General features: G+C 43.6%; 1 protein-coding gene across 1 annotated transcript; it reads left to right on the plus strand.

Annotated features, from left to right (window-relative positions):
- The first annotated feature begins 188 nt into the window (after window positions 1-188).
- Window positions 189-22993, plus strand: LOC127451028 (probable ATP-dependent RNA helicase DDX47). Its single transcript, XM_051715497.1, has 13 exons — window positions 189-324; window positions 687-780; window positions 1033-1217; window positions 8612-8664; window positions 8766-8883; window positions 9069-9140; window positions 9224-9340; window positions 13375-13538; window positions 16421-16464; window positions 20785-20848; window positions 22471-22563; window positions 22699-22828; window positions 22913-22993. The coding sequence occupies exons 3-13, from the start codon at window positions 1143-1145 to the stop codon at window positions 22991-22993; spliced, it is 1011 nt and encodes a 336-aa protein (XP_051571457.1). The 5' UTR covers window positions 189-324; window positions 687-780; window positions 1033-1142.

Raw genomic sequence — 22993 nt, forward strand, 5'->3', positions numbered from 1 at the left:
TTTAGAAGTAAAATACTGAGTGCACCTTTAATGGTACTGGAGATATCTTAATAGGACTGTGAATATCGAACCTAAAACAACTTTACCGCGCTAAAGGAGATTCAACACAAGCACCTGAAAGATTGAATCACAAATGATCCATGAACATCATTTCCCAGAAGCCACAGTGCCTCACTTCCGGCCATGCGCAGAGTTTTCACCACGTAACGTGTGACGCGCAGCAAACATGTCGGAGCAGAGAGAAACATACAGAAGAAGAGAAAATAAACACAAACTGGCGAGGACAACACAACAGAAGACACACACAAGAGCTTCAGAGATCTGGTGAGATTCACAAGATGATTTGATTCATTTATTCACATCTGTCAGTTCTCACTCAAACTTTCTCAATCTTTGAGGCTTTTAATAATAGAAATGTATTAAAATGAGCTTCTCTACACATACAGTTAAATTAACATCTTTTGATATTCATGTATGAATAACGAAGATAAAATACTAGATAGGAAAGGGAAATAAATGTGTGTTTGTGTCTGTTCAAACATGTTTAAATATTCTCTCTAATATAGTGTTTAAAAAGACGTGTGTGTGTCTGTCTGTCTGTGTGTGTTTATGTATGTATGTATGTATGTGTGTGTGTGTGTGTGTGTGTGTGTGTGTGTGTGTGTGTGTGTGTGTGTGTGTTTTAGGGTGTCACTGAAGTTCTCTGTGAAGCTTGTGATCAGTTGGGATGGAAGAAGCCGACCAAGATCCAGGTGGAGGCCATTCCTGTCGCTCTAGAAGGTGAGTAGCTCCCAACACACACACACACAAACTCACGCAGTCACACGCACACACTCACACTCACTCACATACACAAACACACACGTCAAGCTGCCTTTTGCACTATTCTGAACATGTGTAAGTGTGTGAGCAGCTGGTTTTCTTGATGCTGGTCTGGAGTTTTAATGGGTTAGTGCTGTTACAGCTGCAGTGTGTGTGTGTGTGTGTGTGTGTGTGTGTGTGTGTGTGTGTGTGTGTGTGTGTGTGTTTCAGGACGTGATGTCATCGGTTTAGCAGAGACCGGTTCAGGGAAGACCGGAGCGTTTGCTCTTCCCATCCTGCAGTCGCTCCTGTCGTCTGCACAGCGGCTGCATTCGCTCATAATGACACACGAGAACTCGCCTTCCAGATCATGGAACAGTTTGAGGCGCTCGGATCCAGCATCGGCGTCAAGACAGGTACGCAAAAACTGGGGCTGTCGATTTAACATTTTAATTCAGTGCAAATAATTCTATAGAAAATAACGCGTTATTAATCATGCCCCACACTTTAATAAGACGTTTTCTAACCATTGGAGCAATTCAAGCTTGAAGTGGTACCTTCATGTCTCAGTCAGCGGGGGGCAGTAAGTACATACACTTTGTTAGTATTTGGTAGCATTGCCTTTAAATTGTTTAACTTGGGTCAAATGTTTTGGGTATCCTTCCACAAGCTTCTCACAATAAGTTGCTGGAATTTTGTCCCATTGCTCCAGACAGAACTGGTGTAACTGAGTCAGGTTTGTAGACCACCTTGCTCACACATGCTTAATTAATAATTAATTAATTAATTTATAATAATAATAATTTTCTTTATTCATCACACATTATACATTTTGCACATATACAGTGAAATTCTTCTTTTTTCACATATCCCAGCTAGGCTGGGGTCAGAGTGCAGGGTCAGCCATGATACGGCGCCCCTGAAGCAGATAGGGTCAAGGGCCTTGCTCAAGGGCCCAACAGTGGCATCTTGGCGGTGCTGGGGCTTGAACCCCTGACCTTCTGATCAGTAACCCAGAGCCTTAACCGCTGAGCTACCACTGCCCCGCTTTCAGTTCTGCCCACAAATTTTCTATCGAATTGAGGTCAGGGCTTTGTGATAGCCACTCCAATACCTTGACTTTGTTGTCCTTAAGCCATTTTGCCACAACTTTGAAGGTATGCTTGGGGTCATTGTCCATTTGGAAGACCCATTTGTGACCGAGCTTTAACTTCCTGTCTGATGTCTTGAGATGTTGCTTCCATATATCCACATTATTTTCCTTCCTCATGATGTCATCTGTTTTGTGAAGTGCACCAGTCCCTCCTGCAGCAAAGCACCCCCACAACATGATGCTGTTGGTGTTGGTGTTCTTCGGCTTGCCAGCCTCACCCTTTTTCCTCCGAACATAACGATGGTCATTATGGTCAGATTCTCGCGTGACGCCATGCGAGGTTTGGACATGTGAACGGCAAGCTCTGCACACTTTGCTAGTTTTTAATACTTTTTATGTCATAAACCGGCGTGATTCGATACACCCTGATTCTTAACTGTTTTATGAAGACAATATGTCAAAGAATTCAAATTTCTCGGGCTCTGGAAGACACTTACGTGCTCATGCTGATACCTCAGACAGGGCCGCACACCAGGGACTCAATTTGGACAGTGCAGTGGGAGAAATTCAGCGTCAACTGGCGAGCATGTCTGCAATGCTGGCGAAGGTCGTCGCAGACTTGGAGGATCTGTCTGTAATACGTCGATCGATCACATCCATGGAGACAAATTCTTTGAGTTGGTTACAAGATTGTCGGACTTCGAGAAACGGATCAATTATCTGGAGTCATCGGAGAGGGAATTAGCTGCTAACCCGCTAGCGACCAAGACAGACTTGTAGCACATTTGGGAAAAACTGGAGGATTTGGAGAATCGTAATCGACGAAACAATGTCCGAATTGTTGGAATTCCTGAGCATGAGGAAAGCAGAGATATGGTGAAATTCCTAGATGAGCTCTTCCCGAGTCTGCTCAACATAACAGGCCATAAGCTGAAAATCGAGCAAGCTCACAGGGTGTGGCTTGGGAGGCACTTAAGGTGGTTCTTAGGGGTCGGATCATACAGTATGCCTCATTCATCAAAAAATCCAAAGCATGAGAACTCGTGGAGTTGGAAGGAAATATTAAAAGTGCCGAGGCAGAGCTGTAGCGCTGTATGTCATCTGATGGCCTCAGAGAATTGACCCAATTGAAATACAGATATAATACTATTTTGTCGCGGAAAGTGGAGTTTTGGTTATTTAGGGCAAGACAGTCATACTTTGAGTTGGGAGACAAAGCAGGGAAACTTTTGGCTAGATATATAAAGCAGAGAGAGTCTTTTTCTACCATTCCCTCAGTGAAATATTTACCTCGGCCATTGATATTAATAATGCTTTTAAAGAATTCTACTTTGATCTCTATAGTTCCACGTCTTCATCTTCTGATGAAGATATTAGAAACTTTGTGGAACCATTAGATCTCCCTAAACTGATGGCTGAGCAAAAAAATTATCTTGATTCTGAGATAACCTTGGAGGAGCTTGAGGAGGTAATTAAGGCCTTGCCTACAGGCAAGGCTCCGGGGCCAGATGGCTTTGCCGCTGAATTTTTTAGATCTTATGCTACAGAATTGGCTCCACTTTTGCTAGAAGTGTATACTGAATCATTAAAGAATGGAAAGCTTCCTCCAACCATGACACAAGCCCGGATCAGTCTGATTCTTAAAAAGGACAAACTTTCCAAGCGAGTGTAAGAGTTACCATCCAATTTCCCTGATTCAGCTCTTATACATATAGATCAGGTGGAGTTTATTCGGGGCCACAGCTCTTCTGACAACATTAGGTGTTTCATTAATATCATGTGGTCAGTGGTGAATGATCAATCTCCGGTCGCTGCCATCTCACTTGACGCTTAAAAGGTGTTTGATATGGTAAATGGGATTATCTTTTTAAGATTTTGGAAATATACGGGTTCGGGAGTACATTTATTGGATGGATTAAGTTACTTTAGATGCCCGATAGCAGCAGTACAAACAAATGGATTAATTTCAGATTATTTTACTCTGGATAGGGGCACCCAGCAGGGTTGCCCTCTTTCCCCATTATTGTTCTGTCTTGCCCTGTAACCATTAGCAGCTGCGATAAGAAGAGAAGATGATTTTCCAGGGGTGGTGGCGGGAGGTGTGGCGCATAAGCTTCTGCTTTACGCAGATGATATTTTATTATTCATCTCTGACCCTATTAGATCTATGCCTTGCCTCCACAGAATTGTTAATTCCTTTTCCTTTACAGAGTCAATTCGTCTAAATCCGAAGCTTTGGCTCTGACAGCGTACTGCCCGGTAACGGCTTTCCAGCCAGGAGCCTCAGGGCTCCAGATGGTGACTAAAATGGTCGCAAAAGCGACCAAAAATAATTGATTGCAAAAATAATTTAAAATCTAGTCTCCACTGGCGACATTCGGGTTGTATGCGCTCATATGCGGTTTCGTCAGATATTATCATGTGAGTTATTGAATACATCTTTAGAGTGCCAGTGTGTCTTGCACCTCTTTTCACCCATTCTGTTTCTGACGAGCTCAATGCATGCAACAAAAGACCAAGCGCAAGAGAGTCGTGACTAAATGACTCTTTTGAACCGGGTCTTTTTCATGAATCACCTGAAAAGAACTGAGGGTTTGAACTCAGGAGCTCAGGTTAACAGTTTGAATCAGATTCACTTTCTCAGCGAATCAGCCATCGGTGAGCTCACAACTGGGAGTGCAGATGTTTATTTCGGGCTTCTTTATAATTAAAAGTCCCGTATTTTGTACCAGTTTTTTTCTTCTGGTAATTATTGATTGGGTTTGGAGTAGCACAATAAACTTGCTCTCTTGTAGTCTCTGTGTCTGGGGACATCTGGTAGCAGTAAAGAAAGACAAAAAGGCAATATTTTAAAACAAATATGTGTGTATATATAATCAAGCTTTTGACACTTAGGACAACTGAGGGACTTGTACACAACTATTAAACAAGGTGCACACATTCATTGATGCTCAAGAAGACAACACACTACTATATGCATACTATACTTTCTGTAAATATCTGTAATGTAGATTCTGAAGAGCAGTACTAAATAACAAAAATATTTTATCAGTTATATTTGTGTAAATTATGAAAGGGGTGTGAACATTTATGAGACAAAAGGGAATGTAAACTTCTCAATATATTCTGTTTATTAAACCTCCAGTTAATGGGTTATCAGCTGTCTTCCTTTTCTTTGGCTTTCTTTCTTATTTCTGAACAGCAGTGTAAATCGAGGAAATCTTTGATTTGGCTACTAAAAACAGCCATTTGGCTCCTTAATGTTTCAGTTTAGGGGCCAATGGCTCCCAAGTCATTTTTTTTTTGTCTGGAGCCCTGCGCCTTCCAGTGGCCTAAACAGGGCATTAAGTATTTGGGCATTTTATTCCCAGCAAATCTGTGTGATTTAGTAAATTCTGACCCTTTAATAAAAAGGTTTTCGAGCGATGTGAGCAGGTGGGCTTCATTGCTACAATCTCTCCCTATAGATGTCCCCCTCTCTTATTTCAAGCAATTTGATAGTATAGCGAAGTCCTATAGGTGGCAGGTAGGCTGGGGTTTGGGGACTTGTTTGTTAGAAAGTGGGGTAGTTACTCTCGGGGAAGGGATGGGGAGAGAGACGTCTAGTTTAGGGTTGGTGATTGGTGGGTGAAAAAAAACAAAAACAAAATTAAAAATAAAGTCTTCCAATGAACTTGAGTCAGCAGTATCAAGAGTTTCACCTCTTAAATTTATAAGTATAATATAATAGTCGATAAAACAATTGAATAATCATATTAAAATATACTTGTGACTAGTGGTCGACCGATATATTGCCGAAGCTGATAAATCAGCCGATATTCTGATTTTTTTATTATCGGCATTGGCCAATTAATTTTCCCGTTTGGCCAATTTGTTTCTTGAGGGTGCCAAAAATGTGAATTGACTGAGACATGTAAACGACCAGTCACGGTTCGTTTTGTTGTTATGTGCCAACGTGTTACTGCAATAATAGACCGGTGTGCAACATAGTGTCATTTAAACGGTCTACATATCAGAGCCGCGGCAGATGCGTTTGAGCTCATAATATTAAAGTGCTCACCTGTTTCATTCTCCCTCTCTCTCCTCAATAGTTCCCTGTAACTTTAACTGTCTTGTCTAATGATAAAAAGGCAAATATCAATCAAACTAATATCATATACCATTACGCATATCTCATTTAAACAGATGTAATAAATGAACCTCACACAACTTGAGCAGATCCAGCATCCTGTGGAGCGATCATTTATTTACCTCTAAAGCATGTATTATAACAGTCTCTCCTTAACAGTTCCCTGTCACTTTTCTAATGATAAAAGGCAAATATCAATAACATTAATATCATATACCGTCTGCAAATATGCACACATCTCATTTAAACAGATTTAATAAACCAACCTCACAAAACTTCAGCAGATCATCATCCTGTGGAGAGCTCATTTATTTACCTTTAAAGCACGTATTCTATCAGTCTCTCCTCGACAGTTCCCTGTCACTTTTCTAATGATAAAAAGCAAATATAAATAAAACTGCAAATATGCACATATCTCGTTTAAACAGATATAATTCACGAACCTCACGAAAATCCAGTGTTTTCTTCCCGTTGAGCGTTCATCTAATATCTTCCTCTGAAGTGCGTATTCTATCAGCCAGAATCAAAAACTTCAGGATCAAAAGTTCTTCTGATTCACAAATCATGCCAGTCTGACCTGTGACAATCCAAGCAGGCGATTCAGGCCGTTTAAACTGTCAGGAGATTGAGGCTCGCTCTGGATCCGCACGAGTGTGTGAGTGCATCTTCAAAGTAAAAGCGCTTCACGTGTGCTATAAATAAATGTCTTATTCACTATGCACTGTATGTGCAATTGGATTGATTCTGTATTTTTTTATTAAATGTGATTGTTAATGTGGATATGCCATCCATGGTTGCTGGACTACTGTGTGTGCTGTTATTTCCTTCCTAATATATAACGTATATTTTTTCAGAAATCTGAAGAAACTGCTATCTACCATTTAAAATAACAAAAATATTTTAAAATATCTTTTTTAGTTTAGTGTGAAATTGAGTAAATATATTACTAAAGAGTTTATTTATTTTTTAGCAATTTTATGTTTGTTATTTACTAAATTAAATTGTGTGATATATCGGCATTGTATCGGCCTATCGGTCACTCTGCTCTCTGGATATCGGCCATTAAAAAACCCATATCGGTGGATCACTGCTGGTAACTGTGGTGATTGTTCTCAATGTAAAACAGCTTTGAGTGTCGTGTCCAATTCATTCATTCATAATATGAAAATGAAAGTGTTGTTTATCTTCATTAAAGCAAGTAATATTTTAGTTTTAAATGTTTAATTGTATTATATAATATCAACATGAAAAAAAGAGCTCATTTAATATGGAGATATTGTTCAATTGTTCAATTCTTTCAATATTAAAAATTAAGAAGACTTTTCGCTTTTATTTGGGAGACAGAGAATAATAGCTGTGCAGTTTTAATTAACAGTATGTTTTTCATCTGGTGATGCATTGAACTGTCATACGGTCAGATCTGAATTCATGTTACTGTCTGTTTCCTGTCAAATGATGTTTTCGCTGCAGCAGTTGTGTTTGTGACGTGATGGTCATGAGCTTCTTTCAAGCTCTGAACAATCCAGCACCTGATTTCACTGAATCACACACTTCATGATCTGAACAGACAGCAGTCTACAAACAACACGTGGAAATGCTTCAAGTGTGTGTAGTTGTCCATCTAGTGCATTCTTACATAAAAAAGACGGATGCATTTGGAGTGAACGGCCCCCAGAGGTGGAGGTCTTTGGCGGTTGTGTCTTGCTCTCTTATGAGCGTCTCGCTACATAAGCATTAGATATGTAGACATACAGCTATATTTAATGAAAAACACTCTGGTACTGCAGGTGTTATAAAGCTGGTGTCTGTACTCGGGGCCGCCCATAAGGGGGGGAAAAGGGTACAGATACTGGGGGGCCAAGAGATATAGATCAACACCCAGAGATCGCCCGCCCGTGCGCTTGCATTGCCCGTGACAAATATCGGTGCACCAACATATACCAGCATGCTCAGCCAGACTGGTCTAATTTTTCAGGGGTCCAGTCAGGAGATTTGGCGGGCCTGTGTGTTCTATAGCACTGGAACCTCTAACAAGCTGCTGCACGACACTAACTTAACATAGAACAGTCTTTTGAAGCATTTTTCTTGTTTTACTTTTGATTTGTGAAAATAAACTGACTAACCCTTCGATCATTTTACACACATTTGTTAACAGTCAAATATGTTCTTTAAAACAGTCGCTATAACACCTCTGTTAAACCTGACAATAAACAGATTCTTGACGCGGCTCTTTAATGTGTGTGTCATTAATGTACAAAAGTAACGAGGTGATTCGTTCCATGCAGGTCTGTAACAGTACATGCACAGTTATTTAGTTCAACATGTTAAAGATGAATAAATCATATGTGTAGTGTGTATAAAATGAGTCATGTTCTCCCTGTTTTACTGAACCGTGACTTTCTGTTCTGAACTGAAGAGGAAATGTGGATCTGCTTTGAGGAATGAACTCAACTCACGTCTCAAGACAGTGTTTTCATTGATCCTGCATCCACAAATGACTTTTTACACTTATGTGTTATGTATCTATCTCTACTAACTTCATACTGTATAAATAAAACACTGTTTCCTCTGTGGCTGTCGCGTGCCAGGGATCACCCCTTGATGTGCCACAGTTAGCGACCCCTGCAGTGAACAACGGTCTGTAAGCTAAGCTAACGTGTGAAAAGTTCATTTGAAAAACTCTTGAGAATGTCACCTCATAAATCTGTCATAAATCCTCCTGTCTGTCATTCTATCTCTCAGCGACTCCGGGCCGATGATCGATCACCTGGAAGACACCAAAGGATTCAACCTGCGAGCGCTCAAATATCTGGTGATGGACGAAGCTGACCGCATTCTCAACATGGACTTTGAGTCTGAGGTACACACACACACACACACTCACACACACACACTCACACATTCACTCTCTCTCTCACACACACACACAGACACACATTCACTCTCTCTCACAAACACACACACACACACACACACACACACACACACTCTCTCTCACAGTGTGAATATTGTCGAGGTGTGAATATTGTTTTTTTTCTCTTACAGGTGGATAAGATTCTGAAGGTGATTCCGCGAGACCGACACACTTTCCTGTTTTCAGCCACAATGACTAAAAAGGTAAAATGATCAGTGTTTTAAGTGTTTAAACCAGCAGCTGAAACATGCAGAATAACGTTTCGACGTGCTCTCAATCGTTTCAGGTGCAGAAACTGCAGTGGGCGGCGCTTCGTGATCCCGTCAAATGCGCCGTTTCCACCAAATACTCCACCATAGAAAAACTGCAACAGTATTACATATTCATCCCATCAAAATACAAGGTTGTCTGAATGATGAGCAAATGATTGTGATGTTCTGAACTTTTATCAAACACATTAAATATATTGTTGGAATGTTACTTAGACAATCATTAGTTTCATAGTTGATCATAAACCTGTATGAAATGTGTTTTTGTGCTCTTACCTGGTTTCTATTCTCAATGAATTGGCTGGAAACTCCTTCATGGTTTTCTGCAGCACTTGTAATAACGCCCAGCGTCTGGCGCTGTTGCTCAGAAACCTCGGCATCACTGCCATCCTGCTGCACGGACAGATCAAATCAATCAAATCAAATCACTTTGTCACACAGCCATATACACAAGTGCAATGGTGTGTGAAATTCTTGGGTGCAGTTCCGATCAACATAGCAGTCGTGACAGTGATGAGACATATACCAATTTACAATAACATCAAATAAACACAACACAATTTAAACATCTGTTTTACATAATTACACTCAACAATATACAAATAATAACATACACTGTACAGTATACAATATGCACTATACAGATACACATTAATCAAAAATAAAAAATAAAAATATATAAAAGAGTATATATATATAGAATGTACAGTATTGTACTGTATTGACATTCAGGCTGTCGGTTGATAGTCAGTTGTTAAGAGAGAATATAATACAATAATATAATTTATGACAGTCCGGTGTGAGATATAAGAGTAATAAAGTGCAGTGCTGATGTATTTTGATCGTGGGAGATCAAGAGTTCAGAAGTCTGATTGCTTGGGGGAAGAAGCTGTCATGGAGTCGGCTGGTGCGGGTCCTGATGCTGCGATACCGCCTACCTGATGATAGCAGTGAGAACAGCCCATGGCTCGGGTGGCTGGAGTCTCTGGTGATCCTCCGAGCTTTTCTCACATACCGCCTGGTATATATGTCCTGGAGGGAGGGAAGCTCACCTCCGATGATGTGTCTGGAAGTTCGCACCACCCTTTGCAGTGCTTTGCAGTTGTGGGCGGTGCTATTGCCGTACCAGGCGGAGATGCAGCCAGTCAGGATGCTCTCTACAGTGCAGGTGTAGAACTGTGTGAGGATGTGGCGGTTCATTCCAAACTTCCTCAGCCGTGTCAGGAAGAAGAGGCGCTGATGAGCCTTCTTCACAACGACTTCAGTGTGGACGGACCATGTGAGTTCCTCAGTGATGTGGACACCCAGGAACTTGAAGCTGCTGACTCTCTCCACTGGTGCTCCATTGATGGTGATGGGACTGTGTTCTCTGTCTTTTCTTCTGAAGTCCACCAGAAGCTCCTTTGTCTTACTGACGTTGAGGGAGAGGTTGTGCTCCTGACACCAGTGTGTCAGAGTGTGCACCTCCTCTCTGTAGGCTGTTTCATCATTGTCAGTGATCAGACCTACCACCGTCGTGTCATCAGCAAACTTAATGATGGCATTGGAGCTATGTGTTGCCACACAGTCATGTGTGTACAAGGAATACAGTAGTGGGCTGAGAACACAGCCCTGCGGGGCTCCAGTGTTGAGGGTCAGTGATGAGGAGATGTTGCTGCCTATTCTAACCACCTGGTGTCTGTTTGACAGGAAGTCCAGTATCCAGCTGCACAGCGAGCTGTTTAAGCCCAGAGCCCGGAGTTTCTCATCAAGCTTGGAGGGCACTATGGTGTTGAATGCTGAGCTGTAGTCTACAAACAACATTCTCACATAAATGTTCTTTTTTTCCAGGTGGGAGAGAGCAGTGTGTATTGTAGATGCAATGGCATCATCAGTGGAGCGGTTGTTGCGGTAAGCAAACTGCAATGGGTCAAGAGAGAGAGGCAGCACAGAGCAGATGTAATCTCTGATTAGTCTCTCAAAGCATTTGCTGATGATGGGGGTCAGAGCAACAGGACGCCAGTCATTTAAACAAGTTATTTTTGATTGTTTTGGAACAGGCACAATGGTGGACGTTTTAAAGCATGTGGGGACTACAGACAAAGAGAGGGAAAGGTTGAAAATGTCCGTAAAAACACCAGCCAGCTGGTTCGTGCACGCTTTGTTGACGCGGCCCGGATTGCCGTCTGGACCCGCGGCTTTGCGGATATTCACCCATCGGAAGGATCGGGTTACATCCGCTACAGAGACGGAGAGTGAACTAACCTCTGTAGCTTCAGCCGCGAGAGCTCTCTCCGCGAGGGCGGTGTTATTTCCCTCGAAACGAGCATATAAAGTATTTAGCTCATCCGGTAGAGAGGCAGCGGTGTTCATGGCGGAGTTTTTATTCCCTTTAAAGTCCGTGATGATGTTAATTCCCTGCCACATGCTTCTAGAGTTGGTGTTAAACTGTCCTTCAATCTTGCTCCTGTACTGGCGTTTTGCGGTTCTGATAGTTTTTAGGAGGGCATAACTGGCTTGTTTATGCTCCTCCGCGTTCCCGGAGTTAAAAGCGGAGGTCCGCACATTAAGTGCCGCGCGAACATCGCTATTAATCCATGGTTTGTGATTCGGACAGATCCTTATTGTTCTGGTTGGAATCACGTCCTCCACGCACTTTTTGATGAAACACATTACACTATCAGCGTAAAGCTCGATGTCGTCATCAGAGGCGGACCGGAACATCTCCCAGTCCGTGTGATCAAAACAGTCTTGTAGCGTAGAATCTGATTGGTCCGACCAGCTCTGGATCGTTCTGAGGGCGGGTGCTTCCTGTTTCAATTTCTGCCTGTAAGCGGGCAGAAGCAGAATGGAAGAGTGGTCCGATTTGCCAAATGGTGGGCGGGGGAGGGATTTGTAGCCATCCCGGAAGGGAGAGTAGCAATGGTCCAAAACCCGGTCCCCTCGTGTGTTGAAACTAATGTGCTGGTGGTATTTTGGTGCGACTGATTTTAAACTGGCTTTATTAAAGTCCCCAGTCACAATGAACGTGGCCTCAGGGTGCGCGGTTTCCTGCTTGCTTATACTCCCATACAGTTCCTTGAGTGCCCGGTCTGTGTCGGCTTGTGGGGGAATGTACTCAGCAGTGATAATGACTGCTGTGAATTCCCTCGGTAGCCAGAATGGTCGACACAGAAGCATGAGAAATTCCAGATCAGGAGAGCAGAAAGACTTGATAGAATGTACGTTCCTCTGATCACACCAGGATTTGTTGATCATAAAACATACTCCACCACCTCTGCTTTTACCTGAGAGGTCTTTCGCTCTGTCCGCTCGGAGCATGGAGAACCCCGCGGGTTCAATGGCTGAGTCTGGAATCTCCGCAGACATCCAAGTTTCTGTTAGGCAGATAATGCAGCAGTCCCTCGTCTCTCGTTGGAAAGAGATCCGTGCTTTCAGCTCGCAGAGCTTGTTATCCAGAGACTGAACATTTGCCAGAAGAATAGTGGGCAGCGGGGGTCGATTTGCGCGGCGTCTTACTCTGATGAGAACGCCGGCTCTGTTTCCCCTTTTCCTCCTGCGTTTCCGCGGCCGTGCTGCCCAGACAAAGGGCTCCGCTTGCGTGTTTATAAACAGCGGGTCGGCATTGAGGAATTTGAAGTCCGGTTTACGGTGTGAGATTGCTGAACCAATGTCCAAAAGTGTTTGTCTGTCGTAGACAATAAGGCAGACAACATCCAAGACAAAAAACATAAGAATTGTGAACAAAACAAACAAAACATTACTATGTTGTGTCGGAGCTTGCAACGCAGCAGCCATACTTGGCGCCATCTTGAGTCCAAAAAGTCGAGTCAGGTACAGACGAGTCATGTGATGTTCACACAGTCCTCATTTACTCTCTTCTGTAAAACGCAAAAGGAGAAATCTTTCTCAGGTTTTTAGCACAAGTGAATAATGAAAATAATAAATGAAAAATAAGGAAAGTGAATAACGACTGTGGTCTGACAAGTTCCATTAAGGAAATAAAAACACTGTAAAAGTAATAAATGTGACTCGTGCACAGTTTCTTCTGAAGGCAATGTTAACCAGCCGTGAGAAAAACATTTTAGCTTTTGTGACATGAGAGTGAGTAAATCATGGCAGAATGAAGTATTCTTTTAATCATGATTTATGTGGTCTGTTGTGATGCTGATTGTGTTTTTGTGTTCAGAACAAGCGTTTAGGAGCTCTAAACAAGTTCAAGTCAGAGTCTCACTCTGTGCTGCTGGCGACTGATGTGACGTCTCGCAGCCTCAACATTCCTCACGTAGACTGCGCCATCAACTTTGACATACCTACACACTCAAAGGTACACACTCACTCACTCACTCAAAGGTACACACACTCACACACTCACTCACTCACACACTCAAAGGTGTACACACTCACTCACTCACTCATTCAAAGGTACACACTCACTCAAAGGTACACACACTCACACACTCACTCACTCATTCACTCAAAGGTACACACTCACACACTCACTCACTCACTCAAAGGTACTCACTCACTCACTCATTCACTCAAAGGTACACACTCACTCACTCACTCAAAGGTACACACTCACACACTCACTCACTCAAAGGTACTCACACACTCACTCACTCACTCAAAGGTACACACACTCACTCACTCACTCACTCAAAGGTACACACACTCACTCACTCACTCACTCAAAGGTACACACTCACACACTCACTCATTCAAAGGTAAACACTCACTCAAAGGTACTCACTCACTCAAAGGTACACACACTCACACACTCACTCACTCACTCAAAGGTACACACTCACTCACTCACTCAAAGGTACACACTCACTCACTCAAAGGTACACACACTCACTCACTCACTCAAAGGTACACACACTCACACACTCACTCACTCAAAGGTACACACACTCACACACTCAAAAGTGTACACACTCACTCACTCACTCATTCAAAGGTACTCACTCACTCAAAGGTACACACACTCACACACTCACTCACTCACTCAAAGGTACACACTCACTCACTCAAAGGTACACACTCACTCACTCATTCAAAGGTACACACTCACTCACTCACTCACTCAAAGGTACACACTCACACTCACTCACTCAAAGGTGTACACTCACACTCACTCACTCATTCATTCAAAGGTACTCACTCACTCACTCAAAGGTACACACTCACTCACTTACTCAAAGGTACTCACTCACTCAAAGGTACACACACTCACTCACTCAAAGGTACACACACTCACTCACTCAAAGGTACTCACTCACTCACTCAAAGGTACACACACTCACACACTCACTCACTCACTCATTCAAAGGTACACACACTCACACACTCACTCACTCAAAGGTACACACTCACTCAAAGGTACACACACTCACACACTCACTCACTCAAAGGTACACACACTCACTCACTCAAAGGTACACACACTCACTCACTCAAAGGTACTCACTCACTCACTCAAAGGTACACACACTCACACACTCACTCACTCACTCATTCAAAGGTACACACTCACTCAAAGGTACACACACTCACACACTCACTCACTCAAAGGTACACACTCACTCAAAGGTACACACACTCACACACTCACTCACTCAAAGGTACACACTCACTCAAAGGTACACACACTCACACACTCACTCACTCAAAGGTACTCACTCACTCAATCAAAGGTACACACACTCACACACTCACTCACTCACTCATTCAAAGGTACACACTCACTCAAAGGTACACACACTCACACACTCACTCACTCAAAGGTACACACTCACACACTCACTCACTCACTCACTCACTCAAAGGTACACACTCACACACTCACTCACTCAAAGGTACACACTCACTCACTCAAAGGTGTATACACTCAATCACTCAAAGGTACACACTCACTCACTCACACACTCAAAGGTGTACACACTCACTCACTCACTCAAAGGTACACACTCACTCACTCACTCAAAGGTACACACTCACTCATTCAAAGGTACACACTCACTCACTCAAAGGTACACACTCACTCACTCAAAGGTACACACTCACTCACTCACTCACTCAAAGGTACACACACTCACACACTCACTCACTCAAAGGTACACACTCAAAGGTGTACACACTCACTCACTCACTCATTCAAAGGTACTCACTCACTCAAAGGTACACACACTCACACACTCACTCACTCACACACTCAAAGGTGTACACACTCACTCACTCACTCATTCAAAGGTACTCACTCACTCACTCAAAGGTACACACTCACTCATTCAAAGGTACTCACTCACTCAAAGGTACACACTCACACACTCAAAGGTACACACTCACTCACTCACTCACTCAAAGGTACTCACTCACTCAAAGGTACACACACTCACTCACTCAAAGGTACACACACTCACTCACTCAAAGGTACACACACTCACACACTCACTCACACACTCAAAGGTACTCACTCACTCACTCAATGTTACACACACTCACTCACTCAAAGGTACACACACTCACTCACTCAAAGGTACACACACTCACTCACTCAAAGGTACACACTCACTCACTCACTCAAAGGTACTCACTCACTCAAAGGTACACACTCACACACTCACTCACTCACTCAAAGGTACTCACTCACTCACTCAAAGGTACACACACTCACTCACTCAAAGGTACACTCACTCACTCACTCAAAGGTACACACTCACTCACTCACACACTCAAAGGTGTACACACTCACTCACTCATTCAAAGGTACACACTCACACACTCACTCACTCACTCAAAGGTACACACTCACTCATTCAAAGGTACTCACTCACTCAAAGGTACACACTCACTCACTCAAAGGTACACACTCACTCACTCACTCAAAGGTACACACACTCACACACTCACTCACTCAAAGGTACACACTCACACACTCAAAGGTGTACACACTCACTCACTCACTCATTCAAAGGTACTCACTCACTCACTCAAAGGTACACACTCACTCACTCACTCAAAGGTACACACACTCACACACTCACTCACTCACACACTCAAAGGTGTACACACTCACTCACTCATTCAAAGGTACACACTCACTCAAAGGTTCACACACTCACTCACTCACTCAAAGGGACACACTCACACACTCACTCACTCACTCAAAGGTACACACACTCATTCAAAGGTACTCACTCACTCAAAGGTACACACTCACTCACTCAAAGGTACACACTCACTCACTCAAAGGTACACACTCACTCACTCAAAGGTACACACACTCACTCACTCACTCACTCAAAGGTACTCACTCACTCACTCAAAGGTACTCACACACTCACTCACTCACTCAAAGGTACACACACTCACTCACTCACTCACTCAAAGGTACACACACTCACTCACTCACTCACTCAAAGGTACACACTCACACACTCACTCATTCAAAGGTAAACACTCATTCAAAGGTACTCACTCACTCAAAGGTACACACTCACTCACACACTCACTCACACACTCAAAGGTGTACACACTCACTCACTCATTCAAAGGTACACACTCACTCACTCACACACTCAAAGGTGTACACACTCACTCACTCATTCAAAGGTACACACTCACTCACTCATTCAAAGGTACTCACTCACTCAAAGGTACACACTCACTCACTCAAAGGTACACACTCACTCACTCACTCACTCAAAGGTACACACACTCACACACTCACTCACTCAAAGGTACACACTCACACACTCAAAGGTGTACACACTCACTCACTCACTCATTCAAAGGTACTCACTCACTCAAAGGTACACACTCACACACTCACTCACTCACTCACTCAAAGGTACACACTCACTCATTCAAAGGTACTCACTCACTGAAAGGTACTCACTCACTCAAAGGTACACACTCACTAACTCACTCAAAGGTACACACACTCACACACTCACTCACTCACACACTCAAAGGTGTACACACTCACTCACTCATTCAAAGGTACACACTCACTCAAAGGTTCACACACTCAATCACTCACTCACTCAAAGGTACACACTCACACACTCACTCACTCACTCAAAGGTACACACTCACTCATTCAAAGGTACTCACTCACTCAAAGGTACACACTCACTCACTCACTCAAAGGTACACACACTCACTCACTCACTCACTCAAAGGTACTCACTCACTCACTCAAAGGTACTCACTCACTCACTCAAAGGTACTCACTCACTCACTCAAAGGTACTCACTCACTCAAAGGTACACTCACTCACTCACTCACTCAAAGGTACACTCACTCACTCACTCACTCAAAGGTACACTCACTCACTCACTCAAAGGTACACTCACTCACTCACTCAAAGGTACACACTCACTCACTCACTCACTCAAAGGTACACACACTCACACACTCACTCACTCAAAGGTACACACACTCACACACTCACTCACTCACTCATTCAAAGGTACTCACTCACTCAAAGGTACACACACTCACACACTCACTCACTCACTCAAAGGTACACACTCACTCACTCACTCACTCAAAGGTACTCACTCACTCAAAGGTACACACTCACACACTCACTCAAAGGTACACACACTCACACACTCACTCACTCACACACTCAAAGGTGTACACACTCACTCACTCACTCATTCAAAGGTACACACTCACTCAAAGGTACACACACTCACACACTCACTCACTCACTCATTCACTCAAAGGTACACACTCACACACTCACTCACTCACTCAAAGGTACACACTCACACACTCACTCATTCAAAGGTACACACACTCACTCACTCACTCACTCAAAGGTACACACTCATTCAAAGGTACTCACTCACTCAAAGGTACTCACTCACTCACTCAAAGGTACACACTCACTCACTCATTCAAAGGTACACACTCACTCAAAGGTTCACACACTCACTCACTCACTCACTCACTCACTCAAAGGTACACACTCACTCACTCACTCACTCAAAGGTACATACACTCACTCACTCACTCACTCAAAGGTACATACACTCACTCACTCAAAGGTAGTCACTCACTCACTCAAAGGTACTCACTCACTCACTCAAAGGTACACACACTCACTCACTCACTCAAAGGTACTCACACACTCACTCACTCACTCAAAGGTACTCACACACTCACTCACTCACTCACTCAAAGGTACTCACACACTCACTCACTCACTCACTCAAAGGTACACACACTCACTCACTCACTCATTCAAAGGTAAACACTCACTCAAAGGTACTCACTCAAAGGTACACACACTCACACACTCACTCACTCACTCAAAGGTACACTCACTCACTCACTCACTCAAAGGTACACACTCACTCACTCACTCACTCATTCAAAGGTACTCACTCACTCAAAGGTACACACACTCACACACTCAAAAGTGTACACACTCACTCACTCACTCATTCAAAGGTACTCACTCACTCAAAGGTACACACACTCACACACTCACTCACTCACTCAAAGGTACACACTCACACACTCAAAGGTGTACACACACACTCACTCACTCACTCATTCAAAGGTACTCACTCACTCAAAGGTACACACACTCACTCACTCACTCACACACTCAAAGGTGTACACACTCACTCACTCATTCATAGGTACACACTCACACACTCACTCACTCAAAGGTACACACTCACTCATTCAAAGGTACTCACTCACTCAAAGGTACACACTCACTCACTCACTCAAAGGTACACACACTCACTCACTCAAAGGTACACACTCACTCATTCAAAGGTACTCACTCACTCAAAGGTACACACTCACACACTCACTCACTCACTCACTCAAAGGTACACACTCACTCATTCAAAGGTACTCACTCACTCAAAGGTACTCACTCACTCACTCAAAGGTACACACTCACTCACTCACTCACTCAAAGGTGTACACACTCACTCACTCACTCACTCAAAGGTACACACTCACACACTCACTCACTCACTCAAAGGTACACACTCACTCACTCAAAGGTACACACACTCACTCACTCACTCACTCAAAGGTACACACTCACACACTCACTCACTCACTCAAAGGTACACACTCACTCATTCAAAGGTACTCACTCACTCAAAGGTACACACTCACTCACTCAAAGGTACACACACTCACTCACTCAAAGGTACTCACTCACTCACTCAAAGGTACTCACTCACTCACTCAAAGGTACACACACTCACTCACTCACTCAAAGGTACTCACACACTCACTCACTCACTCAAAGGTACACACACTCACTCACTCACTCAAAGGTACTCACACACTCACTCACTCACTCACTCAAAGGTACACACTCACACACTCACTCATTCAAAGGTAAACACTCACTCAAAGGTACACACACTCACACACTCACTCACTCACTCAAAGGTACACACTCACTCACTCACTCAAAGGTACACACTCACTCACTCACTCAAAGGTACACACTCACTCACTCAAAGGTACACACACTCACTCACTCACTCAAAGGTATACACACTCACACACTCACTCACTCAAAGGTACACACACTCACACACTCAAAAGTGTACACACTCACTCACTCACTCAAAGGTACACACTCACACACTCACTCATTCAAAGGTAAACACTCACTCAAAGGTACTCACTCACTCAAAGGTACACACACTCACACACTCACTCACTCACTCAAAGGTACACACTCACTCACTCACTCAAAGGTACACACTCACTCACTCAAAGGTACACACACTCACTCACTCACTCAAAGGTACACACACACTCACTCACTCACTCAAAGGTACACACACTCACACACTCACACACTCACTCAAACGTTCACACACTCACACACTCACTCACTCACACACTCAAAGGTGTACACACTCACTCACTCACTCAAAGGTACACACTCACTCAAAGGTACACACACTCACACACTCACTCACTCACTCAAAGGTACTCACTCACTCACTCATTCACTCAAAGGTACACACTCACACACTCACTCACTCACTCAAAGGTACACACTCACTCACTCAAAGGTACACACACTCACTCAAAGGTTCACACACTCACTCACTCACTCACTCAAAGGTACACACTCACTCACTCACTCAAAGGTACACACACTCACTCACTCACTCAAAGGTACTCACTCACTCACTCAAAGGTACACACACTCACTCACTCACTCAAAGGTACACACACTCACTCACTCACTCACTCAAAGGTACTCACACACTCATTCAAAGGTACTCACTCACTCAAAGGTACACACACTCACTCACTCACTCAAAGGTACTCACTCACTCACTCAAAGGTACACACACTCACTCACTCACTCAAAGGTACTCACACTCACTCACTCACTCACTCAAAGGTACACACTCACACACTCACTCATTCAAAGGTAAACACTCACTCAAAGGTACTCACTCACTCAAAGGTACACACACTCACACACTCACTCACTCACTCAAAGGTACACACTCACTCACTCACTCAAAGGTACACACTCACTCACTCACTCAAAGGTACACACTCACTCACTCACTCAAAGGTACACACTCACTCACTCACTCACTCAAAGGTACACACACTCACACACTCACACACTCACTCACTCAAAGGTACACACACTCACACACTCACACACTCACTCACTCAAAGGTACACACACTCACACACTCACTCACTCACTCAAAGGTACACACTCACTCACTCAAAGGTACACACACTCACTCACTCACTCAAAGGTACACACTCACACACTCACTCATTCAAAGGTACTCACTCACTCAAAGGTACACACACTCACTCACTCATTCACTCAAAGGTACTCACTCACTCACTCATTCACTCAAAGGTACACACTCACACACTCACTCACTCACTCAAAGGTACTCACTCACTCACTCATTCACTCAAAGGTACACACTCACACACTCACTCACTCACTCAAAGGTACACACTCACACACACTCACTCAAAGGTACACACACTCACACACTCACTCACTCACTCAAAGGTGTACACACTCACTCACTCATTCAAAGGTACTCACTCACTCAAAGGTACACACACTCACTCACTCACTCACTCAAAGGTACACACTCACACACTCACTCATTCAAAGGTAAACACTCACTCAAAGGTACACACACTCACTCACTCACTCAAAGGTACACACTCACTCACTCATTCACTCACTCAAAGGTACACACTCATTCAAAGGTACTCACTCACTCACTCAAAGGTACACACTTACTCACTCAAAGGTACACACTCACTCATTCAAAGGTACACACTCACTCACTCAAAGGTACTCACACACTCACTCACTCACTCAAAGGTACACACTCACACACTCACTCACTCAAAGGTACACACTCACTCATTCAAAGGTACTCACTCACTCACTCAAAGGTACACACTTACTCACTCAAAAGTACACACTCACTCACTCACTCACTCAAAGGTACACACTCACACACTCAAAGGTGTACACACTCACTCACTCACTCACTCAAAGGTACACTCACTCACACACTCAAAGGTGTACACACTCACTCAAAGGTACACACACTCACACACTCACTCACTCAAAGGTTCACACACTCACTCACTCAAAGGTACACACTCACTCAAAGGTACACACACTCACACACTCACTCACTCAAAGGTACACAGTCACTCATTCAAAGGTACACACACTCACACACTCACTCACTCAAAGGTACACAGTCACTCATTCAAAGGTACTCACTCAAAGGTACACACTTACTCACTCAAAGGTACACACTCACTCACTCACTCAAAGGTACACACTCACTCACTCAAAGGTACACTCACTCACTCACTCAAAGGTACACAGTCACTCATTCAAAGGTACTCACTCAAAGGTACACACTCACACACTCAAAGGTGTACACACTCACTCACTCATTCAAAGGTACACACTCACTCACTCAAAGGTACACTCACTCAAAGGTACACACACACACTCACTCAAAGGTACTCGCTCACTCACTCAAAGATACACTCACACACACACTCACTCAAAGGTACACTCACACACACACTCACTCAAAGGTACACTCACACACACTCACTCACTCACACACACACTCACTCAAAAGTTCACTCACACACACACTCACTCACTCACACACACTCACTCAAAGGTACACACACATGTTCAGCTGCTGTTGTTGTGAGTGTTTCTGATTGTATTTTGTCTCCTCAGGATTACATTCATCGTGTCGGCAGAACAGCACGAGCAGGCAGATCTGGCAAATCCATCACGTTTGTCATGCAGTCAGTCTCTTGTTCTCTTTGTGTGAGTGTGTGTGTGTGTGTGAGTGTGAGTGTGAGTGTGACGTGTGTGTGTGTGTGTGCATGCGCGTGCGTGTGTTCATTTTGACACGTTCAAATCAGACTGGCGGTTCAGTGACACGTGTGTGTGTGTGTGCAGGTATGACGTTGAGCTCTTCCAGCGCATTGAAGTGTTGATTGGGAAGAAACTGCCCTCCTTCCCCACGCAGGAAGAGGAAGTGATGATGCTCATGGAGCGAGTGAGCGAAGCTCAGCGATTTGCGCATATTGTACGTGCTGATGCAAATCTTTTGTGTCTGTGTGTGGTCGAGTGTGTGTGTCACTTTATGAACACATGAATCTGTTTCTTTCAGGAGATGAACAATGAGAGAAACGGAAAAGACCAAAAACAGGAGAGGAAGCGGCTGATGACGGCGAGCAGTCGAGCGGCGTGA

The sequence above is a fragment of the Myxocyprinus asiaticus genome, chromosome 13 (genome assembly GCF_019703515.2).
Source record: "Myxocyprinus asiaticus isolate MX2 ecotype Aquarium Trade chromosome 13, UBuf_Myxa_2, whole genome shotgun sequence".
In the NCBI taxonomy this organism is placed as follows: Eukaryota; Metazoa; Chordata; class Actinopteri; order Cypriniformes; family Catostomidae; genus Myxocyprinus; species Myxocyprinus asiaticus.

What these genes read in the sequence shown, in the direction of transcription:
- LOC127451028 (XM_051715497.1), top strand. Translation starts at nt 1,143, where the DNA reads ATGACACACGAGAACTCGCCTTCCAGATCATGGAACAGTTTGAGGCGC. An exon ending in CCTGCAGTGAACAACGGTCT is followed by an intron (nt 8,665 to 8,765) that starts GTAAGCTAAGCT and finishes TCTATCTCTCAG; the next exon opens with CGACTCCGGGCCGATGATCG. An exon ending in ACTCACTCACTCACTCAAAG is followed by an intron (nt 13,539 to 16,420) that starts GTACACACACTC and finishes ACTCACTCAAAG; the next exon opens with GTACACACTCACTCACTCAA.